The 27,634-nt window shown below is 55.3% G+C and overlaps 6 protein-coding genes across 6 annotated transcripts; 3 read left to right on the plus strand and 3 right to left on the minus strand.

Annotated features, from left to right (window-relative positions):
• Nucleotides 1–1,923: 1,923 nt before the first annotated feature.
• On the plus strand, nucleotides 1,924–5,578 carry GMORB2_5661 (uncharacterized protein; the record flags this gene model as incomplete). Its single annotated transcript, XM_035467631.1, has 2 exons — nucleotides 1,924–5,289; nucleotides 5,570–5,578. The coding sequence occupies 2 exons, from the start codon at nucleotides 1,924–1,926 to the stop codon at nucleotides 5,576–5,578; spliced, it is 3,375 nt and encodes a 1,124-aa protein (XP_035322597.1).
• A 1,265-nt stretch (nucleotides 5,579–6,843) lies between these two features.
• On the minus strand, nucleotides 6,844–12,220 carry GMORB2_5662 (bloom syndrome protein; the record flags this gene model as incomplete). The annotated part of the gene is made up of 2 exons (XM_035467632.1): nucleotides 6,844–11,648; nucleotides 11,731–12,220. 2 exons carry the CDS (start codon nucleotides 12,218–12,220, stop codon nucleotides 6,844–6,846), a joined length of 5,295 nt encoding a protein of 1,764 aa, XP_035322598.1.
• A 1,605-nt stretch (nucleotides 12,221–13,825) lies between these two features.
• Nucleotides 13,826–14,692, plus strand: GMORB2_5663 (Protein of unknown function (DUF1275); the record flags this gene model as incomplete). Its single annotated transcript, XM_035467633.1, has 2 exons — nucleotides 13,826–13,982; nucleotides 14,055–14,692. 2 exons carry the CDS (start codon nucleotides 13,826–13,828, stop codon nucleotides 14,690–14,692), a joined length of 795 nt encoding a protein of 264 aa, XP_035322599.1.
• A 582-nt stretch (nucleotides 14,693–15,274) lies between these two features.
• GMORB2_5664 (autophagy-related protein 33) lies at nucleotides 15,275–16,137 on the minus strand (the record flags this gene model as incomplete). The annotated part of the gene is made up of 2 exons (XM_035467634.1): nucleotides 15,275–15,853; nucleotides 16,075–16,137. 2 exons carry the CDS (start codon nucleotides 16,135–16,137, stop codon nucleotides 15,275–15,277), a joined length of 642 nt encoding a protein of 213 aa, XP_035322600.1.
• Nucleotides 16,138–17,506: 1,369 nt separating this feature from the next.
• GMORB2_5665 (ATP-dependent DNA helicase MPH1) lies at nucleotides 17,507–20,767 on the minus strand (the record flags this gene model as incomplete). The annotated part of the gene is made up of 1 exon (XM_035467635.1): nucleotides 17,507–20,767. The coding sequence occupies one exon, from the start codon at nucleotides 20,765–20,767 to the stop codon at nucleotides 17,507–17,509; it is 3,261 nt and encodes a 1,086-aa protein (XP_035322601.1).
• A 952-nt stretch (nucleotides 20,768–21,719) lies between these two features.
• On the plus strand, nucleotides 21,720–24,134 carry GMORB2_5666 (nuclear RNA export factor; the record flags this gene model as incomplete). The annotated part of the gene is made up of 3 exons (XM_035467636.1): nucleotides 21,720–22,223; nucleotides 22,430–23,971; nucleotides 24,084–24,134. The coding sequence occupies 3 exons, from the start codon at nucleotides 21,720–21,722 to the stop codon at nucleotides 24,132–24,134; spliced, it is 2,097 nt and encodes a 698-aa protein (XP_035322602.1).
• Nucleotides 24,135–27,634: the final 3,500 nt, after the last annotated feature.

Consider the following 27,634-nt stretch of genomic DNA (forward strand, 5'->3'; position numbering starts at 1 on the left):
GAAGCTGGAGCATGTCGAGGCTGGAGAGGAGGACGGTGGGAAAACGCAAAGACGTACGAGGCAAACACCCGAGTCTATCCCTCCGATCTGATCCAGATTCCATGCGGACCAGCTATCGCCAAGCTGGCAACAGGCGTTGAGCTGCAATGATGCATGTATATCGTGGCAATACGGACTAGTCTATACGAGTAGCTTGGACGCGCGCGCAGGGAAATGCAATGAATAATACTGCATGCCATAATATTACCTGGAGCCTCACCAGAGACGAGAGAGAGGATGCCCCCGTAACTGGTACGTACGTACGGGTAGGTTGGGTATGCAGTCAGCAGGCTCTGCCATCACGCAGAGTGACCGTGGATAACACTGCATAGACAGGATCCGACGGTGATCAGGACGAGTACGAGTTATACGGATACCTGCCGCCACGAGAGACTGCACGGGGAGAGGCAGCATAGTCTCGTAGAAGCAAAGCCTCCGACCTCTCTCTGTCTGGTAGGATTCCAGGAACGGCTCATGCGGGTAGTGCCGGCCAGCCCCGAGAGAGAAGACCAGCTTTCGACTTTCGAGGCAGGGAAAATAAAAAAGAGAGAAGAGAGAGAGAAAAGAGAGAGAGAGAGTAGAGAAGGAAAAAAAGAAGAAAAAACCCGGCGCGAAGTTTCGTTCCTCCATACTACGGAGAAATATAGTTTACTATTCCATACCCGCCGTGCCTCATCTCACTCTCAACTCTTACCCTCTCTCCTTTTTTCCCTTCTCGCGTCTCGTCTCGTGTCTCACCCTGCCGTTGTTTCGTTTTTTCTTCCTCTCCCTCTCTCTCTTAGCTCAAAACTTTTGTTTCTATCGCTCATTCTAGCGCAGTACGCGTCTCTTCTTTTTTTTTTTTTCCCTTTCAGATCGAGTCTTGTTGCTGTCGCCTCTTCTTCTTCTCAAAAATATCTTCATCTTCATTTTTCGTTTATTTATTTTTCCCTTATCCTCTCCTTCTCTCTTCTACCACCTTCATTTTCCTCACCCATCGACATCTTCTCTCTCTCTCTCTCTCACCTTCGCCCTGACATTCTCTCACTTGGAACTCTCTGCTCATCGATATTCTTCCCCTGTTTCCTTTCAATCCCTCACTCGCTCACCTTTTGCTTCCCTGGGTACGTAATACGTCACCGCCCGGCCGCTGTCCTAGGCGCTGTCGCCAACCGATCGATTCTCAACGCCTGCTGGAGACGACCATGACGCCCGTCGCCGCCTACCTGAATTAGCATCGCTCGCCGCCTCAGCCCCGACCTTTTTTGTTTTGTTTTGGTGTGTGGTATTCTCATCAGAGAGTTGTGGGTGAGGTGGCCACCACACGCAACACTCACTCCTTGACCCCTTCCCCCCTTTGCTAGCAGCAATCGGACCCTCCCTTACCTCTCTACACAATCGCCCTTCTGTCAGCATTCTCGTTGAAACCGACTCGACCCGACCCAACCCCCCTTCCCGGTGGCCTCTTGACCCGATCGTTCGAAATTGGGCACCCCTACGAGCAACGGGTAACCCAGCAGGACCTCTGTCCAGTATTAGCACTTTCCCGTCTCACTCACACCGTGTCCTTCGCCTTGTCAGTGGGCCCCTTCCTCCTGGCCCCAGTACGGATATCCGGTAGGGATACGGTATACCCAGTACGGATTACCCAGCACCCACCCAGACCAGCACCCCCCCCCCCCCCTCCAGGGGCCCTCATCAGCGAGTTAAATGACGACAAGCCAGCAACGCCAATCCAGCAGTGGGCTGCCCAGCAGTGGGCTGCCCAACAGTGGGCTGCCCAACAGCGGGCTGCCCAGTGTTGGTGGCTCTCTGCTGGATACTGCCACACGCTCTCTCACAGGCTCCAGGTCTCTCGCAGACTCTCCCGCAGACACTCCCACGGTGGACACTGATGAGAGAGACATGTCTATAGGCTTCGACCACCCTGGCCCCGACTCTGGCGCTGGTAGCCAGCAGGAGCAGCTGCACCAGCTGCAGCACCCGCAATCGCAGCAGCAGTCCCCCGTCCACAGCCAACACGTCAACGGCGGCACCTCCACCACCACCTCAGCCTCCCACCACGAGCCCACCACTACTGGTCCGGACCGCCCCAGCAGCAGCCATACTGCTACGCAGTTCCTCGCCTTCGCCGACGTGTCCTGCGACATTTCTCGCCTGCATATCGACACCACCGACCGGCCTCGACACCATCTTCAGCAATCGCAGCTGCATCGCACAGACCACCTGGCTTCGTTCGATAGCCCGCCGCACCCCATCTCACGCCCCGTCTCGAGCTCCTCCGCCTCGTCTCGTTACCTGCAGCAGCCACAGCCACCTTCGACGTCGCCGCATTCCGCCATCCGCAAGACTTCTCCTGGCCTGGCCGCACGCCTCAAGGCGCTGGGCTTTGGCGCCGCCAAGAGCGAGCCCGAACCCGTGAACAGCGGCAGCCCCTCGGCGGCCCGCGACCGTATCGGCCGCTTAAACGAGGCCCAGCTGCGCCAGCTTGACCAGAAGCACCAGGCTTCCGCCAACGACCCCACCGTCGTCAAGCGAGGCCGTCCTTGGAAGGGACTCGGCAGCCGTGCCATTTCGCTCCCGTCGCTCCGATCCACCACGTCACGGCCGGACCCGAAACGCTTGCGGCCCCCCCCCTCGCCTCGCGATTCCAACCCTGCCTCGGATACCGCCCTGCCTCCATCCTCCCCGCTGCCCAGCTCCGACCCAGGTTCTGATCTCGACGCGAGCCCAAAGCTGCCCGAGATCAGGACCCCGGAGCCCTTGGCGATGGATACGCAAAAGTACCGCCTCCCCGACCACACAAACGGCAACGGCACAAAGGTCACCCTCGAGACGCGTCGCGAGCACGTAGAGCGCCAGACCAACCCACCCACCATCGCCCTCGGAGAAGAAGACGCGCCGCCGCCGCCGCCGCCGCCCAAGGACCACCACGTCTCTCCACCTGCCGCCGCCGCCGCCGCCGCCGCCTCCTCCACCACGCCCTCTACCCCGGCCGACGCCGACGACTTTGTCCCGGGGCTGGGCTCCTATTTCACCCCGGGCCACAACCGCCCCGGCTCCATCTACACCCTCTCCCGCGCCTCCTTCGCCAACCAGCTGGCCCAGCTGACATCCCTCCAGCTCCCCGACGCCGAATCGCTCTCGAGCAAGGTGTCGGCCATACCCACCGCCCAGGTGGCCTCCAAGGCCCTCATCAATGCCGCCGAGCAGATCCGGAGCTGGATCTCCAAGGCCTCCGAGGTCATCTCAGGCCTGGACAGTGACGACGATGTCGAGTGGTCCGCCGCCGGTGGCAGGGAGGGGTTGGCCGAGGTCGAGAGCTCCATCGGCCGTTTCGAAGACCTCATCAATGTCTACGTCGGTGCCATCGAGGAGCTGCAGGATCGCAGAGATATAGCCAACGTGCCCCCCGAGGACCTGCACCGCGCCGTGTCCCAGATGGAGGCCGTCATCAGCGAGTGGGCCAGGGTCCGCACCTCTCTCCACAATGTCCGCGCCCAGGTCGAGATTGCCATGGAGTGGGAGGAACTCTGGAACAACGTCCTCGGCGACATCCAGGCAGAGATGGACGAGCTCAGCCGACTCGTCTTCGAGATGGAGGAGAGGCGCCACAGGAGCATGGCAGTCGCTGCCAGCGGTGACAGCGTCGACATTGGCGACCTCGAAACCATCGTCGAGGACACCCCGCCGGCCGTCCTGCGCCCCTCGGCCCAGAGCCGCCTCAGCATCGTCCCTTTCCCCGTCAGCCCCGGCTCCGTGGGTGCGGGCGCCAGCGCCGGCTCTGCCTCGCCCAGCCTCTCCCAGGACGACTCGAGCCTGCTTGCCCTGTTCGCCCGCATGCAACCGCTGAGGGCCTCGCTCGACTTCGTGCCCATGCGCCTCTCCGTCTTCCAGGCGCGAGCCGAGAGGTCCTTCCCCACGGCGTGCGACGAGCTGGAGATGCGACGCTCGGGGCTCGACTCCAGCTACAAGAAGCTGGAGCAGGACGCCGAGTCGCTCCGGAAGGAGCTGGGCGAGGATCGATGGGTCATCGTCTTCCGGGGTGCCGGCCGCCAGGCACAGAAGATGCACGAGTCCATCGAGAGGTCCATGGTCAAGCTCCGGGAGGCCGTGGATGCCGGTATGCAGCTGACCAACGCCCCTGTGCTGTCCAAGAAGCTGGAGAGCTACGAAGCCAAGAAGACGCACTACGGACCCGCCGTCGAGCGCGTCCTGTCCATCATCGACAAGGGCGTCCGAGACCGGCTCACGGTCAACGGCGAGATCCTCCGTCTCGACACCGAGCTCCAGGCGAGGTGGGCGTCTCTGAAGGAGCAGATGAAGGAGACGGACGCCATCGTCGAGGAGATCCAGGCCGACGGCAAGGGCCAGCGGCTGAGGGACTCCATCTCGAGCATGCTCTCCAACGACATGTCGACCGCCGGCAGCGGCCACGACACACCTGGCAGCTCTCCGCCCTCGTCCGTCGTCATGGCCAGCCTGGGCATGGACCACCAGTACACGCCTGGGTCCAGGCAGGCAAAAGCGCGTTCGCCCAGCGTCCACGGCAGCATACCCCAGAGCCGCAGACACTCGTCGCTGCCCGCTCCCCCCTCGGCCACCAAGAGGATCGCGGGGTCGCGTCTGTCGACCGTCCCGAGCGCAGCTACCTCCACCCCCCTGCCCAAGAACCGCACCCTCCCCCGGCCGGCCACCGTCGACCACAGGCCCAAGTGGAACGGCTCGACCAACACGACGGGCATCGACACCGGCCACAACTTCAAGCCGCTGAGCCTCACGACGCCGAGCCCCTACTCGGGGCCGCCACGGATCGCAAACGCGCGCTCGGCGCCGTCGAGCGCGTCGAAACTCCCCATGGCGCGCAGCCCGCTCTCGAGGGCGACATCCGACTCGCACCATGTCGACGACGCGCCCGCCAACGCGGGAGGTTCGCGGCTGTCGTTCCGCGAACGCCTGGCGTCCCCGGGCACGTCGCTCCGGACAGTTCAGAAGCCCCAGTTCACGAGCCAGACGTCAGCCCCGCCGGCGGCGTCGGCGAATCGACGGACCTCTCTGCAGCCGCCCCGGGCCGCATCCGCCATGGATGTGCGTCCCAGCCGTCCCCTCAGCTCGCTCGCCTCGACCAGCCGACGGAGCAGCCTGCTCCCCCAGGCCCGCACCCAGCGCGAGGGCAGCGCCGGCAGGATCACCCCCCAGCCCGCCACGTCCTCGTCGCGCCTCAGCTTCCGCCAGAGGGAGACGCAGCAGCAGCCCAAGGATAATCGGCCGGTGTGGAGACCTTGAATGAGACAAGAACAGACAGAACTATTCTCGGCCATGGCCCAAGAAGAAGGAGAAGAAGAAGAAGAAGACGGAGAAGGAGAAGAACGCCCTTCTTTTCCTTTCTCAAAAACGATTATATCTCTCGTACAACTGCTATACTACTGCTGCTGCTGCTGCTGCTGCTGCTGCTGCTGCTACTACTACTACTACATACATTGCACCTGCATCTTGGTTTCATCTCTCATCTTCTTCCCATGCGAAAGTCACACTCAACACGAACACATAGCCCGTCTGATAGGGAGTTATGATGCAGCATCTCTCTTTTTCCTTCTTTTCTGATTCTTCTTCTTCCCCCTCCCCTTCCCCCACTCAGTATCATACCCTTGTTTTGTTCCACATTCTTCAGTTGCAGGGAGATGACGCCTTCTCTCCACACGTCCCTCGTCCCAGTGTTGTATTTCTAACATCTTTTTTCTCCATCTCAAAGTGTGATGTACACTGAAGCTTTTCTTTTTTTTCCTCCCCTCCTCTTTATATCCTGTTCAATCCTGTCTATATTCTGGGGGGTCTTGTTTTTGTGGGGGGGAGGGGGTGGGTTTCCATCTTTCGATATTCACAGCACGGCGTCGGGGTTCTTTCTATATCAAGAGCGAAAAGAGAGAGAAAAAAAAGAAGAAGAAAGGAAGTAGAGAGAGAGAGAGAGAGAGAGAGAGAGAAGTTGATTCATAAAAAAAAAGAAGACAGGTCTCAGTTTTGTACGCCTTATTTTTTTTTCTTACCATCTTCTTTTCCTTCTTGCCTTGTTTTGAACCTTGTTAGATGGATATGATCTCGACACCATACAATCTTTGTTCTATTTCTGCCATGTCATATTGACTGGATCAACATAACATGGTTGTATTCCTTTTTTTCCCTTCATTCTTATTATTTCCATGGTTTTTTTTTTTTACTCTATGGACGTATCTGCCCTTGAATCGGCTAATAAACTCTTTGGAACAAGACTTTTTTTTGACATTTCCAAGTGTTTCTCTCTTTTTTTTCTGGCATGACTCAACATGTCTTTTTTTCGTTCATCTGACAGCATCTGATTACATCAGTGCATCCAAGGCATTGCAAAACGTCATCCCAATACCAGTGCGAACAACATTTTCAAATACATATATATATATATATATATTTACATGTGTGTGTGTGTGTTATCGAGTCCATATTCATGTAGAACCAAAACGCCAATGCTTGCCCGTGCAAGAAACAGATGTCTATCCTCATCATGTTCGTCAAGTTAATCCCATCATGCATGAAGTAGGGGATTTCTTTTTTGAGAGAAAAAATGGAAAAAAAAGAAGAAAACCCACAGCAACACCGCTCCAAGCCATGTCCCCTCCCCCTTCTCTATCCATCACAGATAACAGCTCCGACTTGTGCAAGAGCGAGGGAGGGGTGGTATCAAAAAAAAAAGAAGAAGAGAAGAGAAGAGAAGAAGAGGAGAGGAGAGGAGAGGAGAGGAGAGGAGAGGAGAAGAAAAAGAAGAAGGGAGAAGAGAGGAGCAGACATCCTCCTTCACAACGACATCAGCCCGATCCCACCGCCAGTCTTCCTTGTAATCTTCCCACCCCTCGATGAACCGGTCCCGGAACCGCTAGCCCTTCTCGATCCCGACGAAGAGGTAGAGGAACCTCCTTTCCTTTTGGCGAAACTGCCGCCGCCCTTCTTAGACCACTTCCTTCCTCCTCCTCCTCCACCCCACTTCTTACCACCTCTGTAACCTGAGGAAGAAGAGGAGCGGGCTCTGCCGCCACCGGTTGATTGACTGCCCGCCACGCCACCGCCTGCCAGACCTTGGAGTCTTTCGTGGAAGGCCTGCACCTCGAGCCTGGAGGTGGGGTCGTTATCGAAGTAGTGAGAGGAGGACGAGGCTGGTACGTTGAGATCGCCGTCGTCTTCATCGTCGAGGTCCAGGTCGTCCATTTCGGATTCCGAGCTTATGAGATCTACTATATCTTCTTCTTGCTGCTGCTGCTGCTGCTGCTGCTGCTGGCGGGAAGGGGGCGCTGGAGCTGGAATCGGGGCTGGGGTGGGGAGAGTGTTGGCCGGTCCCATCATCTCCTTGTATGTTTGGTGAAAGTTCCGTAGAATGACGACGAGCTTGGGTCCGTGCTCCATGACCTTGGCAACGTCTATTCCGGGAATGCGGCTCATCTCAGCAACAGATGTGGTCCAGTTGATGGCCATCTGGCGAAGGTCCCGGTCCGAGAAGAGGGGGCGACGGATCTCCTTGCGGTTGCGCACCTGCTCCTCCCACTTCTTGGCCTCGATGACAAAGTTTTGCGCTATGTCCTGGTGGATCTCGGGGAGGTCTTCCAGCCGCGTGTCGGTCGGGATGGGCGGTCCTGGGCTCCTTTGTGGTTTGGATGGTTTTGGCTTGGGTGCGGATCTGGTTGCCTTGGACGATGTCGATACCTTGGAAGCTGGTCTCGCGGCCCGAGGAGGTGGGGCAAATGCATCCTCGTCGTCTTCTTCGAGTTCAATGTCCAGCACGTCGTCGTCGACGACAAATCCGTCGTCCTCGTAACCGTGGGCCGTCGTGGGGTGACCGCTCTCTCCTTCCTCGCCGTCACTCTCCACAACACGGGAGCGGCCCCTACGCCTCTCGATCGGTGACGACACATAGGTCGACTGCACGGCGAGCGAGTCGCCCTTGTCCTTGCCCTTGCCCTTCTTGCCGGTCGCCTTCTTGGCTTTTGGCTTGGCCTTGTCGTCGACCTGGATGGTAAGCATGAGCTTCCGGTGGCCGAGGAGGAATGCCTTGGCCATGGGGCCCAGGCTCAGGTACTGGATGGCCAGGTCGTGCCGGTTGACCTGGTTGTACTCCTTGAAGGCCTTCTCCGCGTAGAGCTTGTCGATGATGCGGATGACCTCGTACTTCCTGAGGCCCTGTGCCTGCCCGTACCACTGGTCCGAGTAGCGGCCCTCATGATCCGGATACTTCTTGCCCAGGAGTATGTCGGCGCACTGGCTGGGGGTCAGCTTCCTCTGCGCCTTGACCACCTCGATTGCGGCAACGGCGTGGCTCGAGAAATCCTGTTCCTCAAACACCAACCCCGCCTGGCAATTGTCGCACGTCTTGTTGCACTGCGACGCGTCGAAGTCCTCGCCAAAGTACCGCAGCACCTCGGCACGCCGGCAGTCGGCCTTGTTCTCGCAAAAGGCCGTCACCCGGTTCAACATATTCATCTGTCGCTCCCTCTGCTCTGCACTCCCGTCGCCGTCCTGTATCATCTTCTTGAGGACCCGTACGTCCGCCTTGCCAAAATACAGGATGCAGTCTGACGGTTTGCCGTCTCGGCCGGCACGTCCGGTCTCCTGGTAGTAGCCCTCGAGGCTCTTCGGTATACCGTGGTGGATGACAAATCTCACATCGGGCTTGTCGATTCCCATGCCAAAGGCGATTGTCGCCACAACCACCTTCATGTCCCCGCGCTGCCACGACTTCTGCACCTCCGCCTTTGATACAGGGTCTATGCCGGCGTGGTAGAATCCCGCAGCGACGCCGTGGATGGATGATAGCTTGTCTGCGACATCCTCGGCCTGCTTCCGAGAAATAGTATAGATGATGCCGCTCATCCCGTCGTAGTTTTCATTGATGAGAGAGGCGATATGCTCTAGCACGTTGGCGTTGGTGCCCTTGGGGCGCACCTTGTAGGATAGATTGGGCCTGTTGAAGCTTTGGGAGAAGACCTTGCATCGGGGCATGCCGAGGTTGTGTTTGATGTCCACGATGACGTTCTGCGTGGCCGTGGCGGTGAGGGCCATGATGGGGACATTGGGAAACTTGGAGCGCATCCGGCCGAGTGTCTTGTAGTCGGGGCGAAAATCGTGACCCCATTGACTGACACAGTGCGCTTCGTCGATGACGAGTCGTGCAAACTTGCCCTTTTGATACAGAGTCTCCATGGCCCTTTCAAACTGCATACTCTTGCTAACCATTTCCGGCGTCACATATAGGAGCTCGACAAAGTTCTCGGGGTTCCGTTCGTTGAATGCACCTAGAACCTGCCTCTTGTACTCGGCAGAGCACTCGCTGTTGAATGCAACGGCCTGGATACCGAGGGCCCTCATGTGATCGACCTGGTCCTGCATAAGACTGAGCAGAGGCGAGACGACAATCGTCATACCTCTAGTCTTGCCAGACCTGACTACTGCTGGGAGTTGGTAGCACAGAGACTTTCCACCGCCCGTCGGCATCAGCACAAAGGCGTCGTCGCCAGCCAAGGTGGCGTTTATGGCCTCGAGTTGATTATGACGGAACCCCCTCATTCGAAAGCGGTCTTTCAGCTTTTTCTGCACCTCTGGTGACCATGGGTGCGTCATCAGTTCGGGCGGGATAGCCGGTCCGGACGCTGACGTAGCTGGCAGCTTCTTTGTCGGGCGACTGGTCGGCGGCGGAGGGACCACATTGCCCGATATTTCCGTGAAGGTCCGGCGTGAGACCGGCTGCGGTGCGGGATGCGACTCGTAGTCCTGTGCCAGGGCCAGCATCTCTGTGTCGTCGCTGAAGTCGCTAAAGTCCTCTGCACGAGGCCTGTAGGGCTGGTTCCGATGGGGCGGCGGAGGGGGCGGCGGAGGGGGGAGTTGCGGTGCTTTTTTCGCGGACCGTGGCAAGGGGTACATGTCAATATCATCCAGATCAGAGAACAGATCCTCGGGCACGCCCATATCAACCGACGTGTGAGGGTCGTTCCTCTTGTTTCCCTGGCCATGAGTTCGAGTTGAGTTCGGAGCTTGGGGCGTATTCCGTACCTGCCTCGGGAACGGCTCATCTCGTGAGTCATCATCTTGAGACAGAACAGCGTTACGCGAATCAACCTTCGTAGAGGGAATAGGCTCGTTCCATATCCTGGCCTGTGCAGAAACCTGCGTCTGCTGGACGATCTCAGGCACGATTTCCACGAGGGACGAGTCGGCCGACGGGATATGTGATATGTCTACCGAAGGGCGACTATGAGGCTGGGTGTCGGGGACCACGATGTCCCTAGACGTCGAGGTAGAGGCAGATTGTGATGACGAGAGGGGAGTCTGGGTATCGACGCCGGCCTCGGACAGCGTCTTCAGGAGGGCTTCTTCCGTCTCTTGTATCCCATCTGTCAGCTGGTCCAGTCGCGATTCGTCCTCGTCCGTGTTGAGACCGTCAATATATGACTGTGACACCTGCTGTGCCAGCGCCTCGCGCTGCTCGCAGAGTTTTCTGTATTCTTGCAGTGGAGCGGAAAGACCTCGGAGGCACCTCTGTTGCTTCAACAAGCGTTCCTTTGCGGTCTTGATCTGGTTGCGTCTCTCCTTGGGAGCGCGTTCGTCAATTGCGCGTCGGAAGCTCTCGTCGTTGTGGATAATCTGGCGTTCCAAGGACTCGCATGCGACTCTGAGGGCATCAGGAGTTGCCGACAACATCGCCAGCAACTTGAGCCTCTCGTCGGGAGCTGCGAACCCTGGGTCGACTGAGTCCTTCAAGAACTGTTGGCTATGTCCCGCCCCGGAACCGGTGACGTTGGGCGATATACCTGTCGAATCTGGGCGACTCGGAGAGTTGGGTGGGCGTTGCGGGTTGGACTGTCTGGTTGGAGACTGTCTGGTTGGAGAGCCGAGGGGCTTCTGTAACGATTCGGGTACAGTGATTGCGCCCAGCACTGCCGATGTATTATGAGACGGAGGCGTGACAAACTCATCATCCGAGTCGGGGATAATCATGTTGTCGTCGAATTTACCCTCCCCCCCACCAGCCGCCACCCATTCTTCGAATGCGTCGTTCTGGGTCTGAGGCTCAACCTTTGGCTTTAGAGGTTTGCTTACCACAGGAGGGGGCGTCGCCATCAGCCTTTGCTCTTGCTTGGTTGTCGTTTTCTTCTGCAACGTTGGTGACGACTGGTCCGGTAGGTTAGTCTCCCCCGGGCTCTTCAGGCGCTTCGCAGTGTCCCGTTTCTGTGTCGATTTCTTGGTCGGATCGCGTTTCCTGTTCCCCGGTGTTGCCACCGGCGGTGTCTCGCCCAGCAGACGGTATATGTCGGGGAATTCTTCTTCGTCGTCGCTGAACTCGTTCCCGGCAATGTCGCTGCTCTTCCTCTTCTTTCCCTTCTTAGAAGCATGAGGCTCAGGCCGCGAGGCGGCGTCTTCATCACAGAGCTTGGTGTCGCTGCCAAAAGTGAAAGAGTCGGACGAAGGAGCCTTGTCGTCGGCGGTCAGGTCCATGCAATCCCAGTCGTTGCCCTCGAGGCTGGGGAAGTCAGAGACATCCAGGGTTGGCAATATATGCGCTTTACGCGAGTTCGAGGGTGTATTGAGGTGTTCCTTCTTGGAACTGCTACAGAGGTCTGTGGTGAATGTCAGCTAGTGTCCATTGGGAGCACCAAATATGCTCCGCCACTACTACCATACCATGCCTCCAGAACTTACGTGACTTGACAGCGGCCGGATTTCTTGGAGTCTTCGTGGGAACTGGCGTGGGAAGCTGGTCGAGTTTCGAGACGAGCGAGGGCTTCTTCTGGCTCGCCGCCGCGGCCATACGCCCCATTTCTGCCCAAGCTTCCTCCTCTTCGTCTTCTTCTTCCTCCTCTTTCTGCCGAACTTCCGTTATGCGGAGAGGTTCATTCCCGGCTGTTGGTGCCGCCGAACGGGTGACCTTTGGCTTGGCGGAGGACTGTTGCCGATTGAGAGTAGGTTTGGACCGGGTGTCCGAGTCCGAGAGAGAGCTTTCGATAAACGTGCTTGAGGATGAGACGCTGCCCCGGTTCTGATTTCGATTATGACTCTGGCTCTGAGACGAGCCCTCGATAAACGAGGCGTCGCTATTGCTGTTGCTCGGAAGCTCAAGAGTCTTGGGGACCGCGAGAGACGTGTTGCGTAACAACCAGGTCAGGTGGTCACTGAGGTTGTTCCGCGTCATGAAGTTGGCGTAGGGGTACCGGACGACCCCATCAGAAGAAAGCCGGTCAACATTGACTCTCGAGGCTCGAGTATAACCGATTATATATTTATTCGTTGTTGTTGTTGTTTTTTCGGTTGTTTTCGGTTTTTTTTCCGGTTCTGCTTCTGGTGGTGCGGGACGTCGTTGCCGTTCTTCACACTCACATTAAAGTGGTGGTGTTCACGGTCGTTCCTTCCCGCCCACCAAACCGCGTAGCGCGTTTATTAGTCATCGACTGAGAGAGACGTTGTAGATCACGTGTCGACCCTCGTTGCAGTAGCACTTACTACATGCCAAGTGCTCGTATTGCGACGTATCATATCAATCTAATCATGGTTACTCCACCTACTAATATCTCATAGTAGGGACGATCGTCCTTGATGCACTCTCACTCCCAATATGTCTATGTAAAACAATGCATTCGTCCAATGCAGGTCCTATTACTTCCCGGTGCAGACTAGACACAGGGCCCAGACTTGGACGTTCTCTCCGAATGATTTCCAAGACCGCTGTTTCCCACCAGACAGCATACAATATCCATATCTTATTCGGCAGATTCACCGCTCGCGATAACTTCTGTCCAGGCGTACTCTCATCGGTCGTCGGTGCAGTAGCGGCTGTCGGTATCCCCTCCTCGGCGCCGGAAGAAAATATATTCCGTCCCGGTCCCGGCCTCGTCCCCCTCTTCCCCCCGGGAGCCGATCGGGCGGAGGGTGGGTCTCGCCGGCCTGTATCTGTCCGCTCCGATTGGACGTCGCAGTCAGACACCTGTGACTCCCTCTCCTCCCAGCTGAGAGGTTGCCGCTTGCCCGTATCCAGTCCTGGAGGCTTAGCGGTAAGGGAATTTTTGTGGGAATACGGCATATGCCAGCAAAGCGAACCATCTGTATTGGGACTACTCGCGGCGCACATGGACCGGGCCTCTGCAAGAGGTTATCGTTCTCTTTTCTTTTGCCACCGTACTGTACGGTGTGGCCTCTAAGACGGCTCGCGGCTCGGCTTGGGCCTATCTTCGCCCAAGCATCCTGGGAACACAAAAGGGATATTTCCACAATGGTTGTCGGGGTGAACAATAGGGTTCATTGTTGGCGAGACGGACTTGGGTGGGAGGGAAAGATAGAGAAAGACAATGTCCCATGCTCAGATAGATGGATAATACAGCATATGCCGTCCTTTCTCTTCGACGACATGTTCAATACGTGTATATCGAGCATGTATAAATATTTTTAAACAGTGGAATAGAGGGAGAACCTCCTCCCAATCTCCTTCGGGGCCCTCCTCCACAAATGGTACACCGGGTCCGATGTGGATAGGGCTTCGCCGACGGCTCTCGGCTAAGATTTCCGCTCTCAAGCCGGACAGGCGACGACACACATAAACGCACATCACATTGGCAAGTCATGATATAAGGGGGACCAAAAATCCCCCCCCCCCCCTCTCTTCCCCCTCTTCATAGCCGTATTCATCAATTTATTTATTTTTTGCCATAATCCCATAATCTACGAGTAAAGCGTTCCGTTTACCCCCTTCCAACGTACACCTAATCTATCCAGCAACAGCTTCTTTCTCTCCCCCGCCAAGATCATGACTGCACAGGAAGAGACCGAGGTCAAGGTGCCCGTCGTTCTGGGTAAGCCTACCTCAAGGAACGTCATCATCCGACACTTTACGCAACATGTCCGGTCAACGCTGTTCTCCGAGTTTCAACTCATCCTCCTCACGTTCTGCACTGGCATCCAAGGTAGACCCTCCTCCCCCTTCCCTTGACTGAAAACATCCCCGGCCACTGACAGATCTTCCCTCCCCCGCTCAGATGCCGTCACATTCCCCGAGTACCACTGCTTCGCATCCAACCAGACGGGTAACACAGTGTTCCTGATACTAGCCCTGGTGACCCCGGCACTCGACGGCGACATGTTCATCACCAAGAACATCGGCGCCGCCTTTGGGCTGTTCCTCGCGGGCGGCTGGCTGACGGGTCAGCTGAGCCACCTGATCGGCCCGCGGAGGCGGTGGTGGCTCCTGCTGTGCAACCTGGTGCAGACGGCCTTGGTCTTCACGGCTGCCGCCATCCAGTGGACCCGCCCCGTCGTACCCTCGGACCAGTGGGCCCTCCTCGTCGTCGGCCTCCTGGCCTTCGCCGCGGGGAGCCAGGTGGTTCAATCGCGCAGCCTGGCCATGACCGAGATCAGCACGGCGATGGCCACGGCTGCGTGGGTCGACCTCATGATCGACCAGAGGCTCCTGTGCCTTTCCGGTAACCGTCCGCGTAACCGCCGTGTGGCGTTCCTCATCGCCCTCGTCCTGGGTTCCCTGTGTGGGGCGTTTATCCACCGCGAGGTCGGGCCTGCTGTGGCAATCCTGGTATCCGCATCGGGAAAACTGCTCGTGTGTCTCATGTACCTGTTTGCCGGGTCTGAGAGGGACCCTCTTAACCAGTCCATGGTGTAATAGCACGTCACGCCAGGGGTTGTATTGCGATGCTGCTCTAATGTTGTGGCTTCTGATTTCCAGAGCAAGGAGAAACAGGAGGGATGCATTTTTGGGGTTTGAAAAAAAATTTCTGCAGCGGATATACCGTGACGGATGACGGTTTGAATCAATGACTACCATAGCCTGCTTAATGTTATCAGCAACAAGTCTTTCAACGACGATTACTTTGCACCGCAGCAAAGACCAGTTAGTGACTCGTCGGAGGCACCATGACAAGCGAAAGGAGATGATGTTTCTGAGATGAGACATATTTGACAGAAAAAAAAAAGAGATGGAAAAAAAACCCTATGTACTTCTTGCTGGAGCTATCGTAGACAAAGGCTGGATGTTGAGCACAGGGGCGACGTGAGGTGCCCATGCTAGATAAGAGTGCATACCGAAAATAGACAATGTCATGGTGGCGGGACGGTCCTTGTTGCGAAATGATTATGGGAAGAAGAAAATCCGCCGAAGACATCAAAGGGAAAACCTACCCCCGTCTCCCCCATCGTCGTAGCGGTAACTCCTTTCGCATATTCCGTAGCGCCGCGCGCCGCCCATCTACAGGACATAGACGGCACCACCAGAGACGCCGTCGCCCCAGATACCCACGACAGACATGAGGAAACCGACAGCTGCAAGGCCCGTGCGAACGGCATGAGTCCTGGAAGAGCCGAGAGCCTCGGCGCGAATCTCTTCACCGTTGACGGTATCGAGATAGTCGTCCTGCTCGTTAATAACAGTTCCCTCCTCCTCCTCCTCCTCCTCCTCCTCGGCGACGTGCATCTCCTCACCAAGGACCTCGTAGCTGGCCTCCATGGGACGAGGTGAGGGAACGGGGCGCTTCTGCTGCTTCCTTGTAGGCTCGGGGCGGGCGGGAGCCTCGGGGACGGAGACGAGCAGAGGCGCGGCGGCCGAGAAGACGGCCAGAAGCGACGAGTAAATGAGATAAGGGTGGCGGGCGGAGCGGGGGGAGAGAGCGTACGACAGGAGCAGGGGCACCGACGAGAGCGAAGTGAGGGCGAGGATAGGCAGGCGGGCGTACGAGGTGAGGTTGGTGAGCGCGAGAGAGGCGCTCAGGGCGGATGGGAGGGTGAGGATGGCGGGGATGGCGATGCCCGAGACGGAGTACGAGACGCCCTAGGACGGGGAAAGTCAGCTCAACATTTAGCCGCAAGAGAAATTCAAGAGCAAGGATGCAGGGAAGAGTAGGCGGGATAATTGCGTCTTCGATGTCCGCACGCGCCCCCTCCTCTAGCGCTGTCGGCATGCTCTACTCGGCCCGGCACGGCCAGACAGTAAACACAGCATGGGCGGTGGAGGAGGTGGGCGAAGGAGGGGGGAGATCCACACAAACTCACAGTCAATAGACCGAGGGACACAGTCCCGACAAACTTGAACGCAGAGACGGCCGAAGACTGCATGGTTGCGGCGGCGAGCTGGCGTTTCGCAACTTCTCTCTCTTTATTCCTTGTGTTCCGAGGAAGAGGATGATGGGGAAGGAAAAGAAGAAGGAAGCACCGGAGAGAGAGAGAGAGGAGGAGGAGAGAGACGAGGCTCGGGCTGATGGGCCTCCGACGTCACCTCATCATCGGTTCCTCGACCCGCTGATTGGCTCGTGGTCCATGGGGAGCGCTAGCTTTCAAACTTGCCCAAGAACGTCGGCTGATGAGGGCGGCTCTTTTGAGGCGACGCATATGGATAAAAGAGATAAGCAGGTAGAGAGCTACGTAACTATCATGCTCCCGTCTAGTAGTAGTATTACTTATAACATGCCAGTCAGCGTCTTAAGTTTGTTGATGGACACTTTTAAATCCGGGCAGATTCCCGGCCGCCTTGTATGTATTCTGTATCTTGCAGTACGAACGTCATTGCTGTTGGTGATGGGAGAAATGTCAAAAGTCATGATACTTACTACGTACCCGTACTCCGTCCTCGTACTCCCTACTGTAGTAGAGCATCCATACGCTGTAACGATATTACCTGTAGGCTGTAGGCAGTGGTGCCCGAGCATATCAGCACTGCGGGGCCTTTGTAGTGGTGTACGAGTGGTCACCCAGCTACACTGACTGCACTTAGAATATAATAATATAAGCTGGCTTTGGAGGGTGGCTTGCTCCTTGTGGCGCCTAACTTTACTGCCACAGAAATACTTACCTAAACACCTCCAAGCCCCACTAATGTCACAATAACCACAAACAGCTCTTTATTTTTCCCTCTTTTTTTTCTTCCTTCTTCCTTTTCTTCTTCCCTCCAGCCTTCATCACGACGAAACCCATCCGAATGGGATGCTGTCACGAGACGCAACAATATGCATCCCACTCCTCCAACTAACTGGTAAGGCCTACACGCACATCTCTCTCCCCTTACGAGATGAACCCCTTCCCCCTTCGGCGCATATGATGAAATACATCGCAATCAACCCCATAAACAAATAAAACAGGAAGAGCCGTATTAGACGTTCAAGTAACGTAGTGCTTATAACCGGGTTTCTGAGATGCCGACCCTTTTTTCTCTCCTTTCAACTTCTCACTTGCTCAGACAAAGGAGGAACCACCAAGGCTAACCTCGAGTCAGAATTTAGGCACCACCCCCCGCGTTGAACAGCGTCTGTCAACTCGATCGGATCAGATAGATGCGTAATAATTTTGTTGTTTTCTTTTACATTTCCATTCCACCAGCTAGCGGAATTAAGCACCATTTCCCTAACTTCATCGCCTATTCCTCGTCGCTTCTAAGTCTTTGTAAATCATTTCCCAGCGGCAACCTCCGTGTGATTTCGTTTCTAAATCATTATTCGTCACTGTCACTATCAAGGACCTGCCGCCTATTACGACCTGTTGCTCGTCCCGATGGTTCACGAGCTGTTCTGTGGCCTGACAAGGATCCCCCGATGGCGCTCGGCGCCCTGACCAGCTCTTCCAGCTCGGGGATATCGTCGCTATCTTCTTCCTCTTGCGTAGCGGGCAGTTGAGTCGGTACATAATACGACTCCTCCTGCGCCTCTGGTTTCGACCCTTCCTCCTGGCTGAGCGTCATGGTCTGAGATGAGGTGGGTGCCGCCGGGTGGCTGCGCGCGCTGGAAGGCTCGTGGTTATCTGACACGATAAAGTCGTCTAGATCTGAGCCCATGTCTGACCCGTCCGTCATCATGAGGTCGCTGGTGCGGTCGCAGTCGTCCCCAACCTCTTGGAGGTCGCGCTGCTTCTTGCCGTGCTTGTCCTGGGCCTTCTTGGGCTTGCGTATACGCCGAGTCAGGCCTTCCTCTTGCTCTAGTTCGTTGTCCCCGTCACCCCGCACGGCAAGCGAGGTATATGTGTTTGTTGTTGGGATGGTCTGCTTTCTGCCAGTGATCTTTGTACGACGACCGCTGCTTCTTGCTGCTGCTGCTGCTGTGGTGGTAGCTGGTATCCCTTGGCGCTGTCGTTTGCGTGGCCGCGGCGCTGACCCTTCAGGTTCCGTGCTGCTATCTTCGCCGTCGGTGCCGACAAAGGACTTGACGGGGATCTCTCGGTAGTTGCTCGTATCTCTTGCACTGCGCTCCCGAGCAAGGCCTCCCGATCCCGTGCCCATCTTCCGCAGAAGTTTGACACATCTCTTGGTGAGGTCCCCGTGCTTGAGCTTGACCACGGGACGCAGCTGCCTCTGCAGTTCTGGATACGCTGTCAGACTAGGCATGGCCGCTTCCTCGACCGCGTCCTGGTTGAAGGGGAGGTCACGGTACGACCTGTTAAGCTCATCCAGCTCCTCGTCGCGCAAGACAATGGATGACAGTTCGGGGTTGGTGGCGAGGTCGTCAAGCTCGGGATTCCTGGCCGGTGTTGTCTCTACCGTCTCAGCTGCCTCCGGCTTCTTTATGTAGTCCGACAGCTTCTTGAATCCCGTCTCCACCCCATCCGGCATGTGGAACTTTTTGGGCGGCTTCTTTTTCCCGGCTGGAGCACGCCGCTTCTTCGGCTCTGGCAAGGAGGGATCCTGTGTGTTTTCGATGGGTATGTGGACGTGGCGCTTGTCGACATCCGGGCGGATGTTCCTGGGGATGATTCTAGTCGATAGGTCGAACCGGAAGTTGAACCGGCTACCTTCACAGATCAATTGCTGCATCTTCTCGTAGCTGTCCTTGGACTTGGCAAACTGCTCCTCCTCTCTGCCCCTCATCAGCAGCAGGACAATCTTGCCCGCTCGCTTTCTGCCAGTTCTTCCCATTCGTTGGAGCATTCGAATGGGTGATGCTGATGAGTCGTAGCAGATGATCATGTCCACCTGGCCGATGTCAAGTCCCTCCTCGCCGATCGATGTGGCCACGAGGACATTGAATTCGCCCTTGCGGAACCTTTCAATCGTCTGGATCTGCTGAGCCTGCTTCATGCCTTCCCCTCTCTTTCCGTCTGCCTGCCCGACAAAGATACTAGGCTTGACGAGAGGCCTGTGCTTGTTCAAAGTTCGCACAATGTCCTCCGCAGAATCTCGGTACTCGCTAAAGACAATAACGCGCGTCCCCTCGCCGCTGTCCATAAAGTGGTTGAGGACGTGATCTGTCAAGGCCGTCAGTTTCGGATGGCCGACAAATCCATCTGTCCGGAGCCATTTCTCGATGCTCGTCATCATCTCCTGGAAATTCTTATCCTCCAGAAGCTGGCGCTTATACTTGGACCCCTTTTCACCACGCGATTCCTGTTCGCTGCGCATGTCGTCTAGATTGTCGTAGAAGGGCTTGATTCCATGGAAATTCAGCAGCTTGATTGAATGCGCAATACCGGTGAGCACGCTGAAGATAGCGCGCAGCATGAACTGGACACCCTGGTTGGCGGACCTCCCGCGAGTCGCGAACCATTCCTTCTGCGCTTGCATGAGTCCGAAAGCCGTGAGCGACATTGCATTGCGGCCGTACCAGATGTTTTGCGCGCTGAGCTTGTCCAACATGGGCTGCAGGGCCTTGCTGAACAGCTCACACACGTGGCTCATCTCGAATGACGGGTCCAGGACGACCTGGTCTATGTTCCTCTGGTGAACGTACTGCCGAATATCGATGGACTCTTCGGTACGGATCTCGCAGTGTGATATCCCCAGGTTGTCAATGACTTCTTGCACCGTCTCAACTTTGGATCCCGGTGTAGCCGTCAGGGCGAGGACTCGGATGCTCTTGGAAAATCGGCGGATGAGTTTGGCCACCTTTGCATAGGCATATTCGCCAGTGGCACGGTGAGCCTCGTCGATGACCAGGAGAACAATGCTCTTGGGGTCGGCATAACCATGCGAGATATCGTTCAGGAGAGTTTGTGGAGTCATGAAAAAGACACGTCGCTCCTCCCACTCGCATGAGCGCAGCTGGGGTGAGACGTCACCTGTGAGAAGCGTCGTCTCTGAGCGTGGGATGCCGGCAATGTTGTAGCAGGCATCAATCTGTTGTGCCACGAGAGGTTTCGTCGGCGCAACAAAGACAATCTTGGCATTTTTTGTCCAGCGATGGAAGTTGAGCATGACGGTGGCTGCGATGAATGTCTTCCCCAGCCCTGTCGGCAAAGCTACCAGCGTGTTGTTGAAAAGGCTGTTCTTAACAATGCTGAACTGGTAATCACGGATGGCGCCGAGGTTTGTTGGGTAAACCCACGTCTTCATGGCCTCCTTGTCAAGCTCATGGTGCGTTGGCTCCTCACTAGGGAGGTCTGCTCGGAACGACCTATTGCCTGCTGATTGCGACTGCGACGCACCGAATCCATCAAATTGCAGCTCATCTCCAAATAGGGTGGTCTGTCGAAGAACTCCAGAATTTGTCCGAGCGAGACCTGTCCGAGGAGGGGGGTTGGCCGTCCTCGGCTGGTTGGGTACTGATGCTGTACGGCTGGGAGGTTCGGGTGATGAGAATGCATCCGAAGGAATATCTTCGAGCTCCAGAGCTATAGCTGCAGCAGATCCGTCCTGGTCACCCCTTCCATTTACGACTCTCACGTCATTTGCATTCTTTGGAGGTGCAGCAGCCGGTGCTGCTGGTTGGTCAAGCACAGCGAGCAAGTCGTCGTCGGCAATGCCGTCATCGAACTCATCGCTGTCCATGTTTGGACATAGGACTGGAGATACTCAATGAACTAGAGGGAACGCATGATAGACAAGGATAGAATTAGGCCTTCTCAATGGAAGACAATGAACAACCATGACAATCCTACGTAGAGATCGCGGTTCACCTTTACCCATGATGGATACCCCACGCGCCAGCTACGCGAAACAGATACCAGGTCACGTGGGGAGGTAGGACTCGGCACCCAGTACTAGACCGACTAGGCATAGCTTGTACGGAGGCGCACCACCCTTCCCTGCAAATAACATTCTGCAGAGTGATTACGTGTGCTTTTTCCACACGCAAACAAATAATCTTTCCGTCATTCATACACTCGGACAATGAACCAAAGTGATCATTTTACTGAAGAAAAAAAAAAAAAGCCTCCAAACCCAGGTTGCATCTATCAAACACTGCCAGCAGGCGCGTGACAAAAATCACTTCGAGCATGAATGACTCAGTGTGCCTAATTCAGCCTAGCGCCCAGTATCGGCCGGTCGCACCTGCCTCGATTCAGTGCTCAACGTCACTCCACTGGCATTGCCCAAAAAAACATAATTCTTCCTCCAAACTCTTGCACCTTCAATCTTTCCCCGCGTCAAGACCCCCTCGGGATCCGCGGCCATACCAACACGACATCTAAAGAAGTTTCTGGACTTTGTCGTTTATTCCCTCCCTCCCTGAAACATTCATTTTAGTCACCAACGACGCGCCGGTCCGTGGTAGACTCCACAGGTGGCCCCTCGAGGTAGCAGTCTGGCGTGACAACCTACGGCACACATTGATCCGTCGCCTTTTCTTGTCTCAACCTTTCCTCTTCCTCCTTCTTCCTCCCCGAGGTGTCATACAACCATCGGGCGACTTGCCATCGATATCAAGCACAGACTTCTGCATACGGCGTGGAACACGACGAGCGCTCTGTGCGACAATCCACTAAACACCTACGACATAATGGCGCCAAGGGGCCCCCAAGGAAAGGCGGCATCGTCCAGCCGCGAAAACAAACCCACAGGTGCAAATACTACCTCAAGAGGTGGAATTCAGAAGCGGCGTGGTCAGGGCAAGATCAACGAAGACGGGGATATCGACATGGACGCCCCAGCAACTCACCGACTGAACCGCTCCGGCAATGGACAAAAGCCAGGGGGCCGCGCGGGGTCAAAACCAGCGGCCCGCGGCGGTGCTTCTCGAACGGCTCAGACCATAATAAAGCACCTCGGCAGCGGAGATTCATCGCAGCTAGCCTCGCGCGTCACCGACCCCAGCGCTGCCAAAGCAGCCAGGTCACGAATCCAAAACGCCGCACCACTCGTGTTCGTGCGGGTTCACGGCCTTAGCGATAGCACTGCCGCGAGCAATCGTGATGGCGGTGTCTCTAACCTCCTTTCCTTTCTCGAGAGGAAGGCATCATCGCTCCCAACAACAGGAAGAAAACGGCAGGTCGCCATCAAGAAGGTATGTTGAGCAGCGTTGAATATCAGGCGGAACGTGGGTGCCGTTCGGCACAGAGCTCTCGGTATCGAATTGGGTTGCGAGGAACATCATTCCCGACGCATCGTCTGCGCACTCGCCACGGGTTCGCGACTATGCCTGCCCGTCGCACCGCCTTTTGTATTCGACAATCAAGCGTCGCAACCTGTCGCAGCTAACAGTAACGATAGTCACACCGGGTTGGGGACTACGTTTTTATAGGGGCAAGCAAGGAGGACGCCGAGCTACTGAAGAGTCTCGATGCATCCTTGTTTGCGGGAGTCAAGCTGGAGATTGTGGAATCCGAGGATGGACTGGGCCATCAGGGCAGGGCCACCGAGTCCAAGGCTACACAGGAGCTCCGGGCCAAGCTACAGGCAATCCTCAGTCAGCGCTACATCGGACCCAACAAGCTCCTGAAACTCGACGCGCTCGCTAGCGATGCCGACCTGGTCAGCCTGGGCAGCTTTGAGAGCGCCGAGAGAGCCCTCAAGACGTTCAAGGGCCTCATGGCCATCTGTGACAGCCTCTTCAAGACGGCCAAGGAGAAGCAAGACGCCATTGAGAGCATCAGTCTTGCCAACAATAACATCGACGACGTCAATCAGGTTGAGTCGGTTGCAGTGACGTTTCCGCAGCTCAAGAATCTCGACATGAGCGGCAACCAGATACCATCGATGCAGGCCCTGGAACGGTGGAAGGGAAAGCTGAGAAGCCTAGAGACGATTTACATGGTCGGAAACCCTATCGAAACGATGGACCCCAACTACCAGACCACCATGCTCGACTGGTTTCCCAAGCTCCAGAGCATCAACGGCAACATACTTCGGACGGCCGAGCAGATTGCCGAGAAGGCAGCTGCCATGTTCCCGAAGCCGATTCCGCAGCACGGCCCCGACTTCCGTGACGTCAACGGCATCGGGGAGAACTTTTTGCTAGAATTCTTCACGGCGTACGACAACGACCGACGGGCACTGGCACAGCACCTCTACGACGAGGGCAGCCAATTCTCGCTAGCGGTAGACGCTGTTTCGGTCAGGGACCCTGACGGCCCTGCCCCCCTACCGTGGGCCAGTTACATCAAGGTGTCACGCAACCTGTTTAAGATCCATACGCACAATGCCCGCGTACAGAGGCTCTTCAAGGGCGCCAACGTCATCGGCGAACTGTGGAGTGGTCTCCCGCTCACCAGGCACCCGTCGATCAAGGAGAACGTGACCAAGTACATCATGGACTGCCACCCGCTTCCAGGACTTCCTGATCCCAGCGGACAGAGCGCAGCTGGAGTGGACGGGCTCATCGTGTCCGTGCACGGCGAGTTCGAGGAGTTTGACCCCAAGACCAACGCGGCGGGCCTACGTAGCTTCTCGCGGACCTTTATCCTGGGACCTGGGCAGCCAGGCAAGTCCGTCATCCGAGTCATGAGTGACATGCTGTCCCTCCGAGCCTACAGCACACTCCCAAACGTGTTTGCCGTCCCCCAACACCAACAACAACAACAACAACAACAACAACAGCAGCAGCAGCAGCAGCAGCAGCAGCAGCAGCAGCCGCCTTCGGCAGCAGCCGCAGTGCCTGCTCCTCTCCCCTCCGCGGCGGACCCGAACCAGCACCAAGCTATGATCGCGGAGCTGTCCAAGCAGACTGGGATGACGGCGCAGTATTCTGAGATGTGCCTGACACAAGTCGAGTGGGACTTTGGCAGGGCCCTTGTGGTATTCAATGAGAAGAAGGTGAGTATCCATATATTTCTTTTTTTTATCTCGACAGGCGTGATCCACGCACATATGCTGTACACTGAAGAGAATATGGAGAATGAAATGAGGCTAACAAATGCGGTATCAGGGTGAGCTTCCTCCCGAAGCATTTACTGCCGGGGTTCTAAATGGAATATAATGGAATACGACGTATTAGAAGGGATATTGGCACCGCTCGTATCAAGCTTGACAGACTCTTGCGGTGGGATGGATCTTTTTTGTTATGCAAAGACAGACGGAGAGCATTACGAATGAAGGAAGGGAGACGGGCAGACAAAACAAAACAAAATGAAATGAAATGAAAAAAAAGAAGAAGAAGAAAAAGGCAAAAGGAAGGGTTTACCATGTCATGAGAGCCAAGCATAATGTTGTCGGTTTTTACGACACTTTGACGGAGTTTTTGGTATACAATATAGATTGGGGTGAAGGGGGAATAGGGTAGCTGAGAGAATTGAGAAGCTGGAACAAGATGGGTATGTTCTCGCAGGGGCAGGATGGAAAAGATGTGATGGCGGTGTGCTGTCTGATGCCTGATACCCAGTGCCCTGGTATTACTTGGTGCTTGGGGCTTGGTGCTCTGATGCTCTGATGCTCTGTTGATACTACTATCTCTGTAAGAAGTTGTTGTGGGAGTGCATGTATATTACCCCGTACAAGGGGAGGAATAAGTGACGACAGAGAGACGAGATGTCATATCATGGGGTGGGTTCTGCTAATATTGTATACGAGTACTCCGCAATGTACCTGGACACTCCCAACGACTGTACAGATATGAGCGTAGAGGAACAAAAGGTCGGACGCAATGGGAAAATGCCAGAATGCCGGTCGAAGCAGATCAGGTCGATCACATACATATCCGTACACGACTGAAGTAATATATGATAGCTGGGGAGCGGGCCAGCCTGGCCCTTGGTGTGTCCCACTGGCTACTGTCGCTACGGAGCATCATCACCCGTCGCCTCTCTCCCTCTCTCACTCCGCACGTGCCGCCCCCTTCCCCCGGTTTGGATCTTCTGGTGATGGGAGTCCCTGTACGGGTACGGGTACTACATGTGGTAGCAAGAGTAGTTTGATGAAGGTTGAGATGAGATCCTCTCCTTTCTGCAAGCAATACCAGTGGTAATTCATGCAATGATTCTCCTTTTTCTCTTAAATTTTTTTTTTGCAAGTACCGAGCTTCTTGCGACGGAGAGTATGCATCACGTGTATCAATCGTTACAAAAAGTCCCGCGAGAGGTTTTTATGAATAGGGGCTGAGGGGGGAACAGAGTAGCAGTAGTATGTAGTATCAGTGAATGAAGAATTCAGACTCGTGATGTACATGTAAGAACGTTTGTTGCCGAGGGTGGATTGGATGGGACCATGGAAATGATGGATCATGTGTGTATATATATATGTAAGGGGAACTGTCCTGTACTGGGCGATCTCTCTCGTGTGTCTTGTCAGCACGAGTAGCAGGAGCACCGGGTAGTGAGAGGTTATGATGGTGTCATGCTGGTGATGAAGGGAATATACATCGCAAGTCGTCTGTCGGTAATATCGATGGGATATCATGACAAAAGACTTGGGACGTGGTGGGTTACTACTAGTAGTATTAAAATAGTACACCGTAGTCTGTACAGATTACTTGTAGGGAGAAGAAAAGAAAAAAAAAAAAAAAGATGACCAGCAGGTGCCAGGGAGAGGGGAAAGCATCGCGCGATGGGAACCTTGAACTGTCAGCAGTATATTCGATTGTCGAGCAGCGTGGGCGTGGATATGTAGGGATGGAATATCGAGTGGGTCTACTCGTAGAAGAGTTTCAGGGTCGACAGGGACAGGCACGCGGTGATTGGCCATGCGGTGCAAATTCAGGCGCCGGGGTGAGCGCCTCTGTACTTTTCTGCCATCTGGTTCCTTGGAGAGGAAAAGGTATGCTCGGAGGCAGCAGCTGAGAGGAAAGGAGATGAGTACGGACAGGTTGCATTGTTGAAGTTGATCTGGATGGAGATGATGAGGGGAGAAGGGAGGGAGGGGGACGGTACCGATGATGATGATGATGATGATGATGATGATGATGAATTTAGTATCTCATACAGTGATATCCTCATCGCAGGTAAGCACGTTCATAAGCAGTCTGGCAGCACAGTCATCTCCGTATGCATATATACACATATATATATATATATATATTTAAAAAAAAATAAAAAAATCTATACGTACCTACTAATATTATATAATACGCGAGGTATTACTCATAGGATGCGCCCCACCCGTGCATTACGTGCATTACGACTGGACTACTGTTATTCCTTACACCCCCCTTCCCCCTTCCCCTCCCTCTTTCCAACGTGGTGGCGTGCCAGAGTCTCAGGTGCAAGTGAGATAGTCTGAATACGACATGGAACCATATATTGTGTATGCCGATGTTTAGTAGTACGACGTGATTGCAAAAAGTGCGGGAATCATCTACGGGTACAAGTTGGACGCCGAGTCGGATCTGTGTGGACATGTAGTACGATATATACAGGCATACATATGTGCGTAATACTCCATGCTCGTAGTGCAGATGATTGCTTTGCGGCGTATGAGTATATAGAAAGGATACCCATGAACTCGGGCGATGGGTGATATGCTATTAATATACACGCACTCTGGCTAGACCTTCGCACTACGTAGAGGCTAGAGGGTTTAGTAGACTGACTTGTACGAGCGTCGAGTGATGTTGATACCGACTAGTCTGTAGAGACGACGACTACGTACCCGGATGGAGCGACGGGTACGAGTACGGGGTCAAAAGGTCAGACAGCGTGGAGACGGGTATTACGAGTCCCATCACTCTATCGTTTTACGTCGTACGAGCTATTGCCTGTAACCTGGTATCCGACTATCCGCAGGCTGTACAATACAGCATGTGTACGACGACTGCTGCCAAGTCTGACCTCGGTCAACTTTGCTCACGTCGTCCGCGCTGCTCGCTCGCTTCCGCCGTGTCTGCATATGCAAATCTTGCAACTCGTGCGAGTCGAGCCAAAAAGATCAGTAAAAAAAAAAAAAAAACCCCCCCCAAAAAAACCCCCCCCAAAAAAACCCACAGAGTCATACAGGAAGGTGAAGAGACCCAGGCTTTGCTAGGCACCCTCTCGGAAGACTTGAAATGTAATGCTACAGGTACATGTGCGCCATGATGCTGTCCTGTCACATTTACATGTACAGAGTATCATTTCTCTTGCACTACCGAGCAATATTGATATATATATGTATATGTATTATTGTAATCTGTAGATGATATATTGAGTCACGAGGTTGGACAGGGACACGGCGTAAGTACCCGTACAGCACTCCTCCCCTCATACAAGCATAGCTGTGTGTCTGGGAATCCCACAAGTACCTGCACCATACGTAGATGGTGTCGGCATTGCAGAGACAGAATAGAATGCACACGCACACCCGTCAACTATCAATACTCCCTCATCATCCTATTATCCAGTATTATTCTACCATCCAGCCACACTACTCCGTACAACGTGACGGCTACTGGTCATTACAGACCATATCTTGTAACGCGTCGGTCCAGCGCTACCTCGGGCCGTGTACCATCCGTCAAGGGACGGGTGAAGACGCATTGATTGGGTGACATCCCAACAGGGACCCCCCCCC

The sequence above is a fragment of the Geosmithia morbida genome (assembly GCF_012550715.1).
Source record: "Geosmithia morbida isolate 1262 chromosome Unknown scaffold_4, whole genome shotgun sequence".
In the NCBI taxonomy this organism is placed as follows: domain Eukaryota; kingdom Fungi; phylum Ascomycota; class Sordariomycetes; order Hypocreales; family Bionectriaceae; genus Geosmithia; species Geosmithia morbida.